General features: G+C 41.2%; 1 protein-coding gene across 1 annotated transcript in view; it reads right to left on the bottom strand.

Annotated features, from left to right (window-relative positions):
- COL9A2 (collagen type IX alpha 2 chain) overlaps positions 1-20,357 on the bottom strand; it is a 71,264-nt gene that overhangs the window by 27,264 nt on the left and 23,643 nt on the right. The window contains exons 10-16 of the mRNA XM_067460743.1: positions 20,274-20,321; positions 16,741-16,797; positions 15,366-15,488; positions 14,234-14,287; positions 11,713-11,766; positions 10,810-10,863; positions 2,429-2,482 (exon numbers count right to left, since the gene is read on the bottom strand). Of these exons, the coding sequence (XP_067316844.1) occupies positions 2,429-2,482; positions 10,810-10,863; positions 11,713-11,766; positions 14,234-14,287; positions 15,366-15,488; positions 16,741-16,797; positions 20,274-20,321 (444 nt within the window). The remainder of the gene's footprint in view (positions 1-2,428; positions 2,483-10,809; positions 10,864-11,712; positions 11,767-14,233; positions 14,288-15,365; positions 15,489-16,740; positions 16,798-20,273; positions 20,322-20,357) is intronic.

Below are 20,357 nucleotides of genomic sequence, written 5' to 3'. Positions count from 1 at the left end.
AGGGTTTGGGGAGTCTGACAGAGGATGAAGGGAGGTGTAGTCCACCGACATCTAGGCAGCCATGTGAATCCTACTGACATTGGATCTGGTAAAACATGGTGCAGATACTCATCATGAGCAACTTATAATACTGGTGGAGTTTGGAGGGGATGACAGAGGATGATGGGAGTTGTAGTCCGCCCAAATACAGAGAGCTGTATTATTCTCATCCACGAATGAGGGTGAGACTCTCCTCCAAACCAGCCAGACTGTATCTCCTAACATCCTTGCCAGTTTCCTGGCAGGCCAGGGACGATGGGAGTTGCAGCCAGCCAGAATCCAATGCAAGAGGGCAGTAGAGCCATTAGTGAGTTGCCATGGGGTCCTCTACTCCCAGAGATATAGAGACTACTGTTTTGTGTTTCATTCTGGTTCATACCTTTGCTTGTTTAATCAAGTCATTTTACTGTGCAATCTCTTTTTTAAAAACCCAAGGAACAAATAACTCCAAATGTAAACATAGTAAAGTTACTGAGAGGATATGAGGCAACCCAGCAATGAGATGGACAGCTTAGAAATGAGTGGGAAAGAGCCACCTGTGACCCCGAGAAAGTTACAGGAGGGTTTGCATTTTGTAATTGTGTTATTTAGTAAAAGTAGCTGTTAATTGTAAGATTGTAGGGGTGGTTCTATCACCAGACCACAACACAAAGCAGTACTTTCTCTGTCCCTCAGGTAATGGCCACGCCTGGCTGATACTCTGCCCCGGAGTGTGGTGGAGGCTCCTTCTTTGGAAGCTTTTAAGCAGAGGCTGGATGGCCATTTGTCAGGGGTGATTTGAATGCAATATTCCTGCTTCTTGGCAGGGGGTTGGACTGGATGGCCCATGAGGTCTCTTCCAACTCTTTGATTCTATGATTCTATGATTCTATATAAATCTTCATGGCAACCCTCTAGAGCAGTGCTTCTCAACCTTGGGTCCCCAGGTGTTTTTGGCCTACAACTCCCAGAAATCCCAGCCAGTTTACCAGCTGTTGGGATTTCTGGGAATTGTAGGCCAAAAACATCTGGGGACCCCAGGTTGAGAACCACTGCTCTAGAGGCCTCGGGGTAACAGCTGGCTTTTTCCCATGACCCTCCAATGACCTCTTGGGGTAACAGCTGGCTCTTTCTCCTTACCCACGATATAAACTAGTATGTATATAAAATAGGTTTAAAAATCAAACATTTACTGATAATGAGTCTGCATTTGCAAGGCTTGATAAACAGGCTGGTGTTCCTTTTTGAGAAATCTAACTGAAGCATTTTCCACAGAGTTCACTGTCAACACTGCAAGTTGTTGCTGAGAGACTTGAATAAATGGGTGGCATTCAGAAACCTTTTACTGTTGCCAAGTTTTTTGTGACCCCAACATTGAGCTAAGGGGATCCCATTTCAGGTCAGGATCCAAAGTTTTAGGAGCAGGTAATACAGACAGCTACTGACAATTTATAAGGAATGCTCCTCAAAGTAGTACCTTACATCTGTGCCTTGAGCTTTTTCCTAAACAGGCAGTGGAAAGTAGACCCTAATTTTAAAATCTGATTCCTATGGTATGCCCAATTATTGTTAAAAGGATAAACAGGTTTAAAATCCCAAATTAATTGATTTATGGCTTGACCCTAAAGAGAGCTTATTACACATTGGAACACGATTTTTGTTCCTAGGTTATAAATGTCATTTTCTAATTGGTTCTATTATAAAAGCATGGAACAAGTTGATTAAACTGCAAAAACTTCATTTTTGCAGGACATCCTGCAGCACATTTTGCTATAGTTTTTGAACGCATATCTCATAGAGCCTCAACCAATTCAATATAGTTTATGGCAGCCACAAAAACAAAGTTTCTGGAGTATAAGAACTACTTACAAAGTAAGTGCAGCACAATTAAACAGGAAATAACCCTTTCAAACCAGGAACAGTTTTTTTTCTTCAAATGTTGTTACATAGTGTAAACAGGCATTTCTTAAGTTCTAATGTGAAAGCATTAAGAAGATTTGATCTAGAGGTCCTATGAGCAGACAGAAGGGAGGGTTGGAAGAACCAGACAGCATGGTATGTGTACATGGTGAGCTTTCTGGGGAGAGAAGAGGGCGACTGGATAAACTTTATTAGTAAAACGCATAATGCCATGCAAAACTCCAGCTAACCCTTCCAAGAATGGCAGGAGTGCTGGAATCCGGTAATCCCTTTTGGTCCAAATAGAAGTCAACATACATCTTTGTCTTAATGATGGCTGACTTAATGAGCATGGAGGGTATGGTGGATTTTCCTAAGCGCCTGTAATTGTTTCAATGGTTCTGTACTAGTAAGGATTCACAATTGGAATCCTGGAAGGTTACAAGAAGTGTCCTAGCTTGAGGATCTCATGAAGGTGCCACACAATCCTCCTGCAACACTTTCTACTCACCAATTCTCCCTTCTCTCCAGCCTGTCCTGGGGGACCTCTGGGACCTTCTTCACCCTGCAAGGAATAGGTTGAAGTTAATAAAAAAAATGAGAGAAAAAAAGTATTCCAAAACTTCTGTGATAAATCTTTTCAGGGGAGTTGTCAGGGATGGAATTTTTTAAAGGACATCATAAAAATGGTAAGTAAATGATGAAACATAAAAGGTCTAACATAAGGTTTTGCAAGATTATGATGCTTCAAACAACTAAAATACTGTTTCAGAATAGTGTGATTTATTCATATGCAGCCATCAAATTGCTATAGTCTGTGGCTGAATATACACTATCAAATAATAATGCAGATTGAACTGCATTACCCTACCTGTGGGCCGCAATCCACTGGTGGGCTGCGAGACCTAAAATAAGGTCTGCGGCTCTAGATTATTAAATATGCTTTTCTGTGGGTGAGCAGATGGCAAATAATGGATGGTATGATGTGGTCTATCCAATGCAATTTTCTGAATCAGCACCCCAAATAACCAAACCAAATCTAAAGTTGATGAAAAACTGATTTGTAACCCTTTTGGTACTAATGTTGGAGAGTGGTCCCTGGTCAAAATGGTCCCTGGTCAAAGTGGTCCCAGGTCACATGGTCCCTGGTCAAAGTGGTCCCAGGTCAAAGTGGTCCCTGTTCAAAGTGGTCCCTGGTCAAGTGGTCCCTGGTCAAAAAAGGGTTGGGAACCACTGGTGTAGACCCATATAATCCATCTTTTTTTTTTTTAATTTATTTTTTATTGTGCTTTAAATATTACATAAAAGGTGAGGGTTGGGGAGGGAGGGTAGGAGGGTGGGATAGGAGAGGGTGGGGAAGGGGTAGTTTGGGCTGGGGTAGTGGCGGTAAGGGGGGTTGGGGTAAGGTTAGGGGTTAGGGGGTGTGGCGGTGACTTCCCGCCAGTCTTCCGGGTTCTCCCATTGTTGTTTGTATTGCTTTCTTCTTCTCCTCCTTGCCAGTTCCGACTTTTGTATTTTATCTGTTTCAGAGGCTTGACAGGTCTATGTGTAACGGAGTACCTTCAGTTTTAAGAAAGTCAATAAAACCTATCCAGGTTGTGTCCTTATATTTTCCTTTAAGTCTCTGTGAGAGATTGTCCATTTGTATAATCTCCAAGACTTTTATAGTCCATTCTTCTAAGGTTGGGATCTCCTTTCGTTTCCACACCTTCGCGAGAAGCATTCTCGCAGCAGTGCTGAGGAGGAAGGACATCTTTTCTTGGTTTTTATCTAATTTTGTGTTTGTGATTCCTAATAGGTATGTTTCTGGCGCTAGAGGGAATTTAATTTTCATAATTTTTTGGGTTGCAATATGGATTTCCTTCCAGTATCTTTTGACTAATTTACATTCCCACCACTGGTGGAAAAACGTCCCTTTATCTTTACCGCATTTCCAGCACCTATCTGACCCTTTTTTATTAAATTTTGCTATCTTTACCGGCGTGAAGTACCATCGAAAGAACATTTTATGCCAGTTCTCACGAAGGTCACTGGCCTCTGTATATTTTAGTTTATATGTCCAAATTTCCTCCCATTGTCTAGTTAAGATATTATGTCCCAGATCTCTTGCCCACTTTATCTGACATTCTTTTATTTGTTCCTCCTCCGTACTCCACGAGAGTAATTGTTGATAAAGGATTTTTATGAGCTTTGTTTTCTTCCTCATTACCAATTCCCAAACTCTTTGGTCCTCACTAAAGCCCAATTTACTGTCCTCCTTAAATTCTTGAAAGATTTGATGATAGTTAAGCCATGTCATCCTTTCGTTTTCCTGCTTAATTTCTATCCATGATTTTAACCTTAGATTATTGCCGGCACCCTCCCCATCTCTTTTTAGTAACTGCTGGTATGTTAGCCATTTTTCTTGTTCTAACTCTCTTTTATGCTTCGCCTCAGTTGGCGAGATCCACAAAGGTGTTTTCGTATAGAGTCTGGGTAAGTATTTCTCCCATGTTTTTATTAATGCGGATCTGATATAATGATTGCTGAAAGCTTTTTCTACCTTTCTCTTGTTACGCCACAGGTACCCGTGCCAGCCGGTCCTGAGGTTATATCCTTCTAGTGCTAAGAGAGGCCGATTCTCTAATGTGGCCCATTCTTTTAATGCAGCCAAATTACATGCCTCGTAATAAAGTTTAAAATCTGGCAGTCCGAGGCCTCCCCTTTTTTTTTCGTCGATTAATAATTTTGTACTAATTCTTACTTTCCGATCTTTCCAAATAAATTTTATTATATCAGATTTCCATTTTTTAAATAAATAATCGTTCCTAAGTACCGGGAGAGCTTGAAAAAGAAAGAGAAGCTGGGGAAGGACTGTCATTTTAATTATGGCGATTCGTCCTAATAGAGAGAAGTTTTGGTGTTTCCATTTATTTAGGTCCTTTTGGATTTTCCCCCATAATGGCTCGTAGTTGTTTTTTATTAGATTTATATTACTTTTTGTAATATTTATCCCTAAATATCTTACCTTGTTTTCAATCTTTATTTCTGCGAGCTCTTGTAATGTATCTCTTGCCTTTTGGTCCATATTTTTGGTCAGCAATTTGGTTTTTTGTTTATTCAATTTGAATCCTGCCACCTCCCCAAAACTTTCAATTTTGTTTAGCCAATTCTTAATATTGTTTATTGGGTCCTCTACTATGCATACCACGTCGTCTGCGTAGACTCTCAGTTTAAATTGGTAGCCTCCCACTTTGATTCCTTTTAGTGTCTTATCCTCATTTATTGTTCTAATTAGTGTTTCCATGACTAAGATAAACAGTAAAGGGGACAGGGGGCATCCCTGCCGAGTTCCTTGTGTTAGCTGTATGGCTTTTTTGGTTTCCGTCCCATTTATTATGAGTGTGGCTGTCTGATTTGAATAGATTGCCTCTATGGCATTTTTGAAATGGAACCCCATATCTAATTCATTTATTAATAATTTTAAATATTTCCAATTGATTCTATCAAAAGCCTTCTCGGCGTCAATAAACATTAAAGCTACTTGTTTCTCATTATTGCTCTCGTAATATTCTATAGTATCAATGATTACCCTAATATTATCTTTTATTTGCCTATTCGGGAGGAAGCCTACTTGGTCCATTGAGATCCAATTCTTAAGGAAGTTTTTCAGCCTCTCTGCCATTATTATTGCGAAAATCTTATAATCATTATTTAAAAGCGAGATGGGCCTATAATTTTTTACTTCTGAAGGATCTGCTCCCTCTTTTTGTATAAGAACTATATTAGTTTTTTCCCATGATTTAGGTATTTTTGTATTTTCTAAGATATTATTCAGGACATCTTTTAGTAGAGGACTCAATTCATCCTTAAATGTTTTGTAAAAAATGGCAGTAAAGCCATCTGGGCCTGGAGCCTTGTTCGATTTGAGTTTCCGAATTGCTTCTTCTATTTCAAAGGGGGAAATATTACCATTCAGAAGTTCCCTTTGTGTGTCCGTTAGTTTTGGTATTTTTAAGTTTCCCAGATATTTTGAGATGTTTTCAGGTGGAATATTTATTTTTTTGTATAATTCTTGGTAGAATTGGAGGAATTGGTCTATTATATCTTTATTCGTCGTATATGTTCTTCCTTTAGATTCTATTTTTGCAATTATCTGTTTTTGTTTTCGTTTTTTGGTTTTTATGGCCAACCATCTCCCAATCTTATTGGCGTTTTGGAAATGATATACTTTAGTAAACTTCATTTGCTTCTCTATTTCTTCTGTTTGTAATAAATCCAATTGTTTTCTGAGCATTTGGGCAGTGTGTAATAGTTTTTTGTCTTTTGGATTTTCCTTAAGGGAGTTTTCAGTTTCCGTTAGCTTTTCCATTATTTCCATGTTTTTTTTGTTTTTTTCCCTCCTTCTTATGGCTTCCTGCTGTATCAGGTAGCCCCTCATGACTGCCTTCATTGCTTCCCATTGGGTAGTTTTTGCGGTTTCTTCTCCCCTATTTAATTCTAAATACTCCTCTAATAATTTCCTATTCCTCTCAATGTCTATGTCCTTCCTTAGCAAATTTTCATTTAATCTCCATCTATATGTTATATCTTCTCCTCTAATTAGGAGCTCAAGTGGACAGTGGTCCGAGAAAACCCTTGGTGTTATCTCAATTTTCTTAATTTTTGTGTTAAGTGAGTTGCTGATCCAAGCCATATCGATTCGTGTCCACGAATCGTGTCTCCCTGAATAGAATGTGTAGTCATTTGTTCTATTATTATGGTGTCTCCAAGCGTCTATTAAGTTTAATTTTTCTAATTGGTGTATAAATTTTTTGGGTAATAGGCCGGATCTATTTGTACTTCTACTTTTTTTTCCTTTATGCTGGGATTTATCTTGTGACCCATCAACCACCCCATTAAAGTCGCCAATAAGGATTAATTCATCATATTCTGTTTTATTTATCTCTTTGACCAATTCTTTCATAAATTTGATTTTTGGCCCATTTGGGCAGTAAATGTTACACACTAAAACCAATTGATTTTTAATTTTAATTGTTATTCCTAAGAATCTTCCTTGAGAGTCTCTGAATAATTGCTTTGGACTCAGCCACTCCTTAACGTAGGTCACGACTCCTCTTTTTTTTTCCTTGTAAGAGGCTTGGAATGTTTTCCCTAATTTGTCTTGGGTCAAGTGTTTTACATGCCTATCGGCTATATGGGTCTCCTGTAAGGCTATTAAATCATAATTTTTTTGCTTTAGGAAGTTAAAGAGTTTTTTCTTCTTACTGGGCGAATTTAGCCCGTTGATGTTATTAGAGTATATTCTGACATTTTTCTTGTTCATCGTTGCTTTCTGGCATTTCCCACTGTAGCATCTCCTGCGGTACCACCAGTTGATAGTTCTCGGGTGAGAACTCTCTCAACCTTTTCTGTTCTCTTGCTTCTTCGTCTTCCAGTGGGTCCCTTGTCCATTTAAATACACTTCTTCCTCCTTCATTTTCTTCGTCTTCCTTTTCTCTGTCCGTATTGGGGTCATTTTTCCCTTCTTTTGGATCATCTCTCTTTGGGTTGTTGTGGAATTTCCTCTGCTTAGGTTCAGACACACTGTCTTTCATATGCGAATGATAAAAGGCCCGGGCGCTCTCTTCGGAGTTCAGCCAATATTTTTTCCCATTCAGCGTGACCGTTATCCCCTCTGTTTTTTCCCACCGAAACCTTATTTTTCTCTTTGTTAGTTGTTCTGTGAGGAAATAAAATTTCCTTCGCTTCGCTAGGGCTTGTTGGGGAATTTCCTTCATGATCGTTATTTTTTGATCTTTGAAAAATAATGATTTTTTCGTATTTTCTTTAAGGATTTCGTCCCGCGTACTCTTACGGCAGAAACTCACCACCACGTCCCGAGGTGTGTTGTGTTTTTTTGCATATCCGGTCGGCACCCTATAAGCCCGGTCGACATCCTGCCCAATGGTCTCCGTGCTCACCTCAAGTAGTTCTGCAAAGAGTTCAATTAAGTTTTGCTTCACATTTTCCTCCTTTAGTTCCTGCAGGTTTCGTATTCTAAGTTGGAATTCTGACTCTCTGAATTCCAATCTTTCCGTTTGTTGTTGTAATTTTAATGTGAGCATCTCAACTTTAGAAATTTTTGCTTCCATTTTCCCTTGGGTTTTGGCTATTTTCTGGTTCTCTAATTTCATTTTGTCCACGTCCTCTTTTATTTTGCAGATGTCTTCCTTCAATTCTTTCTTCATATTTTGTATTTCAGACTTCAATTCTTTATGTTGTTCCTCATGTTTAGTCGAGAGTTTTTTAATTTCAGCTAAAATGTTGTCTAGTACGGAGTCCTCTGCTGCTTGATCTTTCTTCAATTGTCCTTCTGCTGTGGGGTCTAACTTACAGAGAGAGTCTCTCCTCGCTTGGCCCTTAGTTGCCTGTAGGTTTTTCCCCTTAGTACTTTGCGTTGCCATCTTTATTTTTGCAACTGTTTTTCTATGAATTGATGTTCGGCTTTGTCTTCTTATTATCCTTAATCCTTGGTCAGTCTTACAACGTTATTATTAGTTATTATTAGTTTGAATAATTGGGTTCCTTACCTTTATCCACCTTTTCGCCTTCCTTCTGTGCACTTTCCTCCACTCTTTCCCTTCTATTGCCGCTCTGCCGTTTAAACTTTCTTCTTTCCTGTGCTTTTCCGGTCCTGTTTTCCTTCCTGTTCCTTAAATATCTCCTTGGGGAAGGCGCTCTTCGCTGTATCGCAATTTGCGCCTATTCCCCCTTCCTGCTTCCTTGTTATTCTCAAACACTCGCTTCTCGCGAGGTTTACTTTGGTCTTGTCCCTGGGCTTCCTCTTCTCGCGGGAGCTCCTCTGAGATCTTAATGCTCGCCGACTAAATCCCGGACTGTCTCGCGATTGCTTGGAGTCCGATCCTGCGGCTTGCTTCTTATTTGTTTACTGTTCCGTCGCGTGGGTGGAGGCAGGTCCTTCCAAGGACGAGTTTGGATGTCCTTCGATAAGAATGGACTTACCGCCTCTCTTCTGTCCCTCTCTCTGCGCGTTTTCAAGGTCAGAGTAGTGTGGGGTACAGAAAAAAAAGCGTAAAGGGTCTTTTAGAGGAGGGGGGGACGGGGTCTCCGAGTGTCAATTTATACCGTTTGACAATATTTTCCAATATTTTCTCTTTTCTTCTCTTTTTCTCTTTTGGGGCCGTATTGTGCTTTCCTTTTCTTTTGGGATCGTATCGGGTTTTCTATTCCCCCCAGCCCGCTATACCTCCGGCCTCCGAACGCCCGTTGTCCCTGCCTTACGGCCGATCCTCCCGGCGCGGGGCTCGCGGTTCTGCTGTCCCTTTGGGAGGGAGCGTTCTGCTCAACCCGGCTGTGGTGACTTACTTTCACTGATCCCACTATCCTTCGTACTTCTTTCTCTTCTTGTGCCTTTCTTCTCCTTACACTCGGCCCTCTCACCTTTTAACTCTCCTTGATTCTCCTTGACTCTCCCGTTCTCTTGTCCCCCTCTCTATTTTGCACCTTTTTTTTTTTCTTTCTATTCCACACTCTCTCTGACTCTCGCCTTGTGTACTCGCTCTTTGGGTACTTGGTTCCTGCTTACCTTTGATAATTTCAGAAAAAGTGGTGCTCCGGGGTCATAATCTATCTGAAATTCCCTGTCTTGCCGATCGGTAGATGTTTTCACCTCTTTCCAATTCTTGTCGGTTGCATAATCCCGGTCAAACTGATCGCTTTTGTGTTTGGAGTTCTTGGTTCCGTTCTTTCAATCAATGTGTTGGTGGTCGATGGCGGTTCGGAGACTACCGCTACCGCGGCCTCCTACCTCGAGATTGTGCTCTCCTGGTGTGCCCCGTTGCCGGGCGTCTTGGACACCCCCTTGAGGGGGATGTCTCTTCGACACCGTCGGCCGATGGCACCCCAAGTTATATCCCCGTGATCTCCGACCATCAGCGGGTGGGGGCTCCCCCCCTTACGCCACAAAACCTGGTTGTTCCAAAGTCCCGATCTGCCCGACCTCAGAACACGTCCACCATCTTGCCGCCACCAACCGGAAGTCCCCATATAATCCATCTTGAGCTACATTACACTGCATTAGATGGGTCTCCACAGACCCAGTGTAGATCCAACCTGATAGGACATCTTTCTAAGAAATGACTCTTTCCGCTATTTGTTGAGAGAGAGAGAAAGAGAGAGAGAGAGAGGAAGAAGAAGAAGAAGTACAAGTCTCCCTTATCCAAAATGCTTTGGACCAGAAGTGTTTTGGATTTTGGACCTGTATTTGAGTATACCGAACACCTGCCTGAAGGTAATTTTATAAAATATTTGTATGCATGAAACAAAGCTTGTGTGCAACATTGTCCACATGGGTGGCTGAGATAGCAACACTTTTGCTTTCTGAAGGTTCCGAAAGCAAAGGTGTCACTATCTAATCCACGAATGTGGACAATTATGAGTTTTGGAGTATTTGGGATCTGGGGATTCTGGATAAGGGATCTTCGTTATGACCACCTCGAAGAACTACTTCCAACATGATGGCCTAAATCTAATATCAGTCTCACTCAAAAGCAATGACAGAATTGATGAAATCAATGCAAGGTTTAACTTACTATGTTGTCAATGATTTCACAAGTCTGCTTATTTGAGTAGCCATTGTATTTAGGTCAATGACTCCTACTAGTTTGTTTCTATGCGGATTGAAAACCTGAGCAAGCAGCCAGAATCGGAAACCCAACAGAAACCAAGCAGCATCAAGGTATCAGTTGGCTATTCTCCAACCCTGTTTGTCTTCTTCTGCCACATTCAAGAAGGTTGGCACAAGAATATCACAGAAAAGATTTCCCTTTCTATCTAATGGCAATCTAGGATGCCAAGAGGGAAATGTAATAAATAGATAAGGAGCCCATGTAAATAATCAAAAGGCCTTACCGGAGGACCTGCAGCACCAATGGTTCCAATCATGCCCTTATAACCACGGGGACCCTTAAAAATAGCATAAAGAGGAAGAGAGATTACAAAACATCCAACCACCAAGCATTATAACCAACAGACATATTACTGTATATACTCGAGTATAAGCCTAGTTTTTCAGACCTTTTTGGGGGCTGAAAAAGTCCATCTTGGCTTATACTCGAATCAAGGTTATTTATTATTTTACTCTGTTATAAATATGTAATAAATGTATTATTATGATTATTACATTTATTATTTTACTTTATTGTTGTTATTATTATTGCATTTATTATTTTACTCTATTTATTATTATTGTTATTATTACATTTATTATTTTACTCTATTTATTATTATTGTTATTATTACATTTATTATTTTACTCTATTTATTTTTATTGGAAGGGTACGCAAGCATATTTACACTGAAGATGGTCAGAACGGTTTAATCAGAGTTCAGCAGTCTTATCTTAAATTACACTTTTATGTAAATACTCAAAAACATTTAACCCCCTGATGCCTCAATTAATGTAATTTTATTAGTACCTATTTTTATTTTAAAATTTACCGGTATCCGTTGCATTTCCCATCCTCAGCTTATACTCGAGTCAATCTGTTTTCCCAGGTTTTTTGTGGTAAAATTAAGTGCCTCGGCTTATATTCAGGTCGGCTTATATTCGAGTATGTACGGTAATTCCTCCATTCTCACACCCAGGTTGTTTCTCCACCATCCCTGCAACTAGCAGGGACCCCAGAAATGTGTTTAGGGATTACTCAAGACTAGCCAAAGCAAGGCTAGTCAAAGCAAGGCATTGTGAACTTGGCATATTAGCATGCCTGTTTCAACAGAGTCAACCGTTTCTTTCCTGCCCGATATACCAACCGTTTCTCCTTTAGGTCCTTCCATTCCAGGATATCCTCTCAGACCTTGAGGGCCCTGAGAGAGAAAGGAGGAGGGGAAAAAAGATCATTTTAGGAGCCCTTTCATACCACACAATTATGGATGTATATTCCACTTTAACTGCCATGACAACAGTCCATAAAATGTTGGGATCTGCAACTTAGACATCCTTAGCCATAGAGCTCTAGAGCAGTGGTTCTCAACCTGTGGGTCCCCAGATGTTTTGGCCTTCAACTCCCAGAAATCCTAACAACTGGTGAACTGTACCGGGATTGTGGGTACCGGGATTGTGGCGCAGCTGGCTGAGAGTCAGCTGCATTAAGATCACTCTGACAAAAAGGTCATGAGTTCGAAGCCAGACCGGGCTGGAGTAGGTGTCCAGCCATTGTGTAGCCCGTTGTCGACCTTTGCAACCCGAAAGACAGTTGCATCTGTCAAGTAGGAAAATAAGGTACCACCTTGTGTGGGAGGCTAAATTTAACTAATTTATGAGGCCATAAAGAAAAAAGACTCCGGGGAATGTGGAATGCGGAAGAACTTCATCAGTGTCGTTGATGGACGATGAAAAGCAGCAGCTCCCCTGGCGGCCAGAAAAAAGTTAAATAGCCTCGGTGTATTTGTCTGTTAAATGTTGTTTGTCAAACTGGCATTGAATGTTTGCCATATATGTGTTGACTGTAATCCGCCTTGAGTCCCCTGCGGGGTGAGAAGGGCGGAATATAAGAACTGTAAATAAATAAAAAAATAAATACATTTCTGGGAGTTGTAGGCCTAAACACCTCAGAGCCTCAGCAAACTACAAGTCCCGGGATCCCACAGGATGGAGATATAGTTGTTGGGCTTTTGAGGTAATGCCATTGTTAAGCTGGAATCATAGCACTATAGCTGTGTAGTGCGAATGGGCCCCAGGACAAAACTATGACATGTCTTGAGATTTCAGCTCCGAAACCTGAGAAGTAGGGATGACCTCCTTGTAATGTCATTAAGCATATTGCAGAATACATGAAGATCCCCTAGTGCCTCCTCAAACCAGAAACTCCAGAATTCCTCAGAAGATTGGCATGGCAGTTAAAGTAGAACATGACACTATATTTATGGACAATCAACTCTCCCCAGTTGTCCCCAAATAAAAAACATGCTTAATTTAAAAAAAAACCTGAACACCTGTTTAGAAATCTCTAGGTCTTTCAACACAACATCCAGTAGAAGTTGACCATCAAGAGATTCCTAGGGAGGTGTTCCATCTTGGAACCGCTTAGTGCTTCAACATGACTCTGTGGCCACCTTCTGGGGAAAGTTGACCACAGAGTCACACTGGAGGGCCTGGAGATTCCTTAAAATAATATTGTAATCAAATCTGAAAAAAATTAAATCCACAAAAGACAAACCTATGAACGTGGAGAGCCAACTGTAGCACAAATGGACCCTAGCAGATAAAGTCATATCTTGAAGCTAAAGCCTTTCAACATTGAAATTATTTGTGTGTTTGTTTGTGTATGTGTACATTTTTGCAACATATATGGTTGGTGTATTATCTTTTCAAAATAAAATTTAATTATTAAAAAAAAAAAAAAAACATTGAAATTATTTGTCATGTGGGGGAAATCCTCCCATGGATGAAGGGCAGGAAATCATTATCCAAAAATATTAAATCCCATCTCCCTCTGCTCGGTTTGCTGGTTCTTTTCTAAAGCTGATACCTCATGTTCACAACTCCTTGCAGGACATTAGCTTAACAATGGCATTGCCTCAAAAGCCCATAGATTTATGCAAGCAAACTGATGACAAGACCAAATGAAGCAACAGCAATTGTGTTTCAGAGTCAGTATTATTTTCAATTTGCTTGCATAAATCTATGGGATTTTGAGGTAATGTCATTGTTAAGCTAATGTCCTGCAAGGAGTTGTGAACATCAAAGCCAAATTGCTTTTAATTCAAGAGGATGGTTTTAGGAGATGCTAAGAGCAGAATGCTTCAGTGGTTACATGATAAATTGAGACAGATTTGTCAAAAGCCTTGTCCCAGGTTGCCCCAAAACACTCACTTGCCCTTGAACCTATGCAATCTGACTCAGAGCTTGGAAAAGTTACTTTTAACACCCAGAACCATGGGTCTCATTGTCCAAAAGAGTAACATTTCAAATGGCTGCATTCCAGAAACTGGCCATGGGGTTTTACTGAATGACCTAGAGATTGATAGAGATGTTCTCTCCAGGGATCTCTAGGTCCTCCAGATCCAGTAAATGTCCAGCAAACATTGATCTTAGTGTCGCAATGGTGCATCTAGAGATCCCTTTGGAGTCGTCAAAGGCTGGCCTCCTCCTCCCTCCATTGACTCTGAAGGAAGCCAAAGAAGGGCTTCCATTAACATCTCAATCCTCCATCACCCTGGACCACCAAGCTTTGCCCTTTCCAATAGAATCCACATTACAACCTAGATGGCTGATCTCAGAGAACTTCTTCCTTGAGAAGAAAAGCTAAAAAAACAGAAATAAATACGTTACGGGAGGGCCAGGGATTCCTTGTTCTCCAGAGGGACCTGTGTCACCCTTCGAACCCTGCAGAAATATTGATAAAAATGGGTTAGACGTCACAGCCAAATGGCAAACCAAAGCAGTTTTGTACGATAATCTCAAAGCTGGAAACTTTCATTCGGTAATAGGTAGAAATTAGAAAATATTCAGAGATGCCAGACCTGGATCTCCCCTCAACCTTTTTCATTTACACAGAGCCATCTTTTTCTTTCCTTTTGATAATACTATAGGGTTCTCAAACCTTCCCACCTGTATTGCTTCTCTTTTTCTCAAATTCATCTACCTTGCCTCTCCTTCTGCCTCATCTTCATCCAGCATCCGGTTAGATCTGCAGCAATATATTGTTTCTTCGTGGTCATAAAATATATCAGCTTTCCACAGTCACTAGGACCTCCAGCATGGCTCTATAGTCAACTTCAGCCAGATGCTGACCACAAAAATATTTATGTATTTATGTATTTATTTACTGTATTTGTATACCGCCCTTCTCAGCCCTCGGGAGACTCAGGGAGGTTTACCATTGCAATGATTCAATTGCCAAAAACACCATAAAACATTTAAAAACATTAACACATAATATAAAACCATAACAAGAATATTAAAACATAGATCATTTGTGTCTCTTAATAAAAAACATTGTCCCATCTCGTCGGTCAGTCGTTCCAATTCCTATGTCTATTACCTTGCATTTTCAAATGCTTGCTCAAACAACCAAGTCTTGACTTTTTTCCAAAATGTTAAGAGGGAGGGGGCTGATCTAATGTCCCCAGGAAAGGTGTTCCATAGCTGAGGGGGCACCACTGAGAAGGCCCTGTCTCTCATCCCCACCAAATGTGTTTGTGACGTAGGCGGGATCGAGAGCAGGGCCTTCCCGGACGATCTTAAAGTCCTAGCAGGTTCATAAGGGAAGATGCGTTCAAACAGGTAAGTTGGGCCAGAACCGTTTAGGGCTTTATAGGCTAAAGCCAGCACTTTGAATTGTGCCCGATATTACATTGGTTCAAATTCTCATTCAGCTTTGGAAACTCACTTGGGGACAACTCACAATTTCTCAGCCACGGGAAGGCAAAGACAAATATCTTCTGAATAGATATAGGGTTGCCATAATTTGGCATTGACTTGAAGACACACAACAACAACACAATGGAGAAAAGTATTTGGAAATACTCGCCGGTTTTCCTTGTCTGCCAGGTTCTCCCAGGGCTCCAGGGCGGCCTCTGTGTCCCTAGAAAGAAAGACATGCCACATTGAAAAACTGCATTCCTGATGAGGGAACCATTTCCACCAAAATGTTCCCAGCTCTCCAGTCATTTGACTTGGGATCTTTCACTCATTGCATGCGGTTTGAACACACCAAGAAAGCAAGATATCCAGGTAATGCTTTGACACGTCTGCAAGGGTTTGCCATCTCCAACAACTTGGACAAGATACCCTGAAGGTCATCTCCAGCTAAGAAAGTGGTTCTCAACCTTCCTAATGTCGCGAACCCTTAATACAAGTCCTCATGTTGTGCTGACCCCCAACCATTAAATTATTTTCATTGCTACTGTAATTTTGCTACTGTTATGAATCATAATGTAAATATCTGATATGTATTTTCATTCAGTGGACCAAATTTGGCACAAATTTGGCACAAATACGCAAAATGCCCAAATTTGAATACTGGTGCGGTGGGGACAGGAATTGATTGTGCCAATTGAGAGTTGTAATTGCTGTGATATATAGTTAACCTACAATCAAAGAGCATTCTGAACTCCACCAATGATGGAATTGAATCAAATTTGGAACACAGAACTCCCATGACCAACAGAAAATACTGGAAAGATTTGGTGGGCATTGATCTTGAGTTTGGGAGTTGTAGTTCACCTACAGTACATCCAGAGAGCACTGGACTCAAGCAATGATGGATTTGGGCCAAACCTGGCACAAATACTCAAAATGCCCAGATGTGAACACTGGTGGAGTTTGGGGAAAATAGACCTTGACATTTGGGAGTTGTAGTTGCTTAGATTTATAGTTCACCTACAATTAAATAGCACTCTAAACCCAGTCCACAATAGATCTGCACCAAACTTGGCACACTGCCTACATGGCCAACATTGAATACTGCTGGGATTGAGGGGGCTGTTTTTTTAAAATTCTGGGAGTTCTAGTTCACCAACACTGAAAAGGAAAAGAAGGACAGGCAGAGAGATCTTCAGCCTTATCTGCCAAAGGGGTTCCTAAGACCATCAGAAAGATGTGTTTTCTGATGGTCTTTGGTGGCCCCTCTGAAGCCCCCCTCGCGACCCCCCCCCCAGGGGTCCCGACACACATGTTGAGAAACACTAAACTAAGGTTTCCAGATTTAGTTCAACTAAACTAAACATCCTTGAGCATGTGGCTGTATTAGCTGCAGAAGACGAGTTTCCCACAATCCTAGACTATTGACATCATCATTAGCCTAACTGCAAAATGTAAAACAGGCTAGTCCTTACCTTCAGACCCTGTAATCCCTGAGGTCCTTTGGGTCCGGGTGGGCAATTGGTTGGGCACTGTGAGAGAAGACCAAAAGGCAGAGACAGAGGGCACATTAGGGAACTCTTTTCCAACCCAGAAATACAACCACTGGGTATAAATACTTCTGGATCAGAAAGTATCTGGTTTTTTTATTTATTTCATATGCGAGCCTTTTCCAAGAGAGAGGTATTCCTACTCCAAGAGAAACAGCTTGCTGTAGAGATTTGAGCACTGGGCTAGCATATTGGGAGAGCAGTTTGAATCCCAGTTTGAGCAAGGAAACCTATAGGGTTGCCTTGGGAAAGTCATTCTCTCACAGCCTTGGATGAAGGCAAGGGCAAACCTGCTTGGAGCACATATTGCCAAGAAACCCCCATGAGAGAATCAATATAATTCACAACTGACTTGAAGACATGACAACAATATCCTGCAGGAAATTCACAGAGTGCAAGACGAATGGGAGATACACTGGGCTTAGCAATGCAGAAAAGTTGGAGGAGATGACCGGGTTGTGGCACAGCTGTTTGGGAGTCAGCTGCATTAAAATCACTACTGACCGAGAGGTCGTGAGTTCGAAGCTGTCGAGTAGGAAATTTAGGTACCGCTTATTCAGGGAGGCTAATTTAACTAATTTAAGACGCCATAAAAAAACTCCCCAGCAGCATGCAAAAGAATAAGGGAGTACTCTATCGGTGTCACAAGTGAATGGTATAGCAACAGTGCCCCTGGTGGCCGGAATTTAAAAAAGCATGCCCTCATGAAGCTAGAAAGTTAAATAGCCTCTCTGTCTCTGTTTATATATGTTGTGTGCCTATGGCATTGAATGTTTGCCATGTCTGTGTGCATTGTGATCTGCCCTGAGTCCCCTACGGGGTGAGAAGGGTGAAATATAAATACTGTAAATAAATACATAAATAAATGTCACCATCTGAAAAGGGCATAAGTAGGCCACTGGTGGTGACCAACAGATTCCAAATCAGGAGGATGCTAAATCTCGCCCGTATTTAATGTAAGTTTCAAAGGCGGTATCCAATGCTTTCCCTAAAGAGGTTTTATGCCTTGGACTATGCCAACAAAATCCAGAGCTCATCCTGCTGGATCTGACCAAAGATCCAAAGTTTCTGGCTTCAAACTATGGCTTCAAACTACAGGAAAGGAGATTCCATCTGAACATTAAGAAGAACTTCCTGACTTTGAGAACTGTTCAGCAGTGGAACTCTCTGCCCTGGAATGTGGTGGAAGCTCCCTCTTTGGAGGCTTTTAAGCAGAGGCTGGATGGCTATCTGTCAGGGGTGCTTTGAATGTGATTTTCCTGCTTCTTGACATGGGGATGGACTAGATGGCCCATGAGGTCTCTTCCAACTCTATGATTCTGCTTCTCATTACAGCTTCTTGGAAGCCCATGATCAAGGATGTGAACCCTAATGGCACTTGTGTTCTCCAGAAACTCATACTAGGAGATACACTGTAGGATTCAGGGAGAACTGGGTTCAAATCTCCACTCCATCATGGAAAGGTGACTATGGCATCTCCACTCTCTCAGTTCAAGAAGGAAACAATGGCAAAGCCCTTCTAAATACATCTCGTTTTGCAATAAGATGGCTGTAAGTGGGTCTAAAGGCTCACAACAGCAACCAACAGCAAGGCAGTCAATTCTTCATGCAAAGGATTTGCTGCCAAGCCTTTTAGCCTTGTTGGTTCTTATTGTCAGATTTTTTTTTATTGCTGCCGCTTTATTGTTCTTCTCCTAAAGCTGATATTATTGAGTCAGGCAGCTGTGTATTGCCATGCTGTGCTTTGGAAAGCTCAACCAGCTTGCCTGTTTAGCCACAGGGTATTTTGAGAGAATTTGATGGGACACTTTCACAATTACCTTCTCAACAAATGTCTTTTTAGAGTGCCTTTTCGTTTTCTACCTACTATGGAGCTGCTTGAGATGAGAAAATGAGAGGAGATAAAGATGGAGAAACAGTGCAAGGTTTGAGCATTAGGCTTCAACTCTGGAGACCAGGGCTTGAATTCTCCACTCAACTATGGAAACCCATTGGATGTCCATGGCTAAGTCACACCCTCTCGGCCGCAAAGGAAGCCAAAGGCAAACTCGCTCTGACCAAATCTTCCAGAGAAAAGCCCTTAATAGATTTGCCTTAGGGTCGCTATGAATCAGAAATGAGTTGGAGGCACACAATGAAAATACCAAACACAACAAATCTAAGGAGTCATTCTTTGATTAGATTAGTATTCAAAGTCCTGGGCCTGAATAAGCAAATATTTACTTGTTCCACCTTCTCACATATTTCATTTTTAATAGTTTCCCATCCTGTTTTTAGAGGAGAAGAGAGGAAGAAGATGGTGGACTGAGGATTCTGGAGACGTTTTCTTAAACAGAGCATAAATTGTTCACCTGTGCTAATAACAGTGTAGATGTTGTATGTCAGCCTGTTCAGCCTGTGATTGTGTCTGATGTTCATGATGGGAATGGGGATCATGTTCCTGATGGTGGGTCTGGGTCTGTTGGCAGTGGGGATGTGGGTTTGCCTGGGCCTGAGTTAAGCTCAAATGAGAGACCCAAGCTGTCTCAGGAAGACTCACAAGATCACATTCCTGGGAGAGGCCCTTCACAGTCTTTCTTAGACCAATTGTCTGAAGATGATTTGACAAGTGCACAGGTTAATGAGAGTGTAGATAGAAAGCAAGGCTTTTGTAAACAGACAGAGTGCTCAGGATCAGCTCATTTACAGGAAAAGAGAGATAAGAAATCTTTTTCTGGTGGTAAGGTCAAGAGAAATGCTTTCCTTTCGGTCTTGGGATCTGGAAAACCTTTATATTGATTCATGGGAAAGGGTTGCCTCAGTTGGGTCAACACTGGAATTTCATGAGGGTCTTGCTTTCAAGTGTTCTTAGTTTCATGTACCAAGTTTTTGCCAAGCTCCTGATTTGTGTATTAGATTTTTCATACTGCCTTGTTTCATGGATTCTTGAGCCTGTTTCATGGATGTTTATACCGATGGGTCTTGTTTTGCTTTGAAGTTCATGGACTAACCTTTGTTTTGGAACTTCATTGGTTTTGTTAATTTTACTGCTTTGCCTACTTATGTTCTTCAATAAACTGCTTGCTGATTACCAAGCTGGTTGGGTGTTTAAGGTCAGAGGTATTCCTACATGCCACTTTTCTCATCCTCAGTGTCTCTGAGTGTCTACACCTTTAAGATTTTTTTTCACATTTCAGGACATTTTTGTGGGAAGGGGGTGGGAAATCCATTGGTGCAAAAATCCTTGGGGAGAAAAATCCCAAACCCAATATTTTTTCACAGCATTTTACCAAAGTGCACTGATGTCTGTGCAAAAACACTAGGCTTTGTAGTGGAGCAACTCAAAGTGCTTTTGCATGAACAATGTTAATATAAACAAGCTTTGAATGTGAAAAGTACACGAAATCTCTTGTAATCTTGCTCAGTGGGGGAAATAAAAATGAAATGATTCATTCTGGCATGCCGGAATTCCTTCTTACCAGGAAATCAGCACTGCCTTCCACTCCTTGGATGCGGCCAACCGGGCCCTGAAGAAAAGCAAAACGAGAAACAATACAATACCC

The sequence above is a fragment of the Anolis sagrei genome, chromosome X, assembly GCF_037176765.1.
Source record: "Anolis sagrei isolate rAnoSag1 chromosome X, rAnoSag1.mat, whole genome shotgun sequence".
Classification (NCBI taxonomy): Eukaryota; Metazoa; Chordata; class Lepidosauria; order Squamata; family Dactyloidae; genus Anolis; species Anolis sagrei.
Note: the sequence above shows the minus strand (reverse complement) of the source record. Positions and strands in the feature narration are given on the sequence as shown.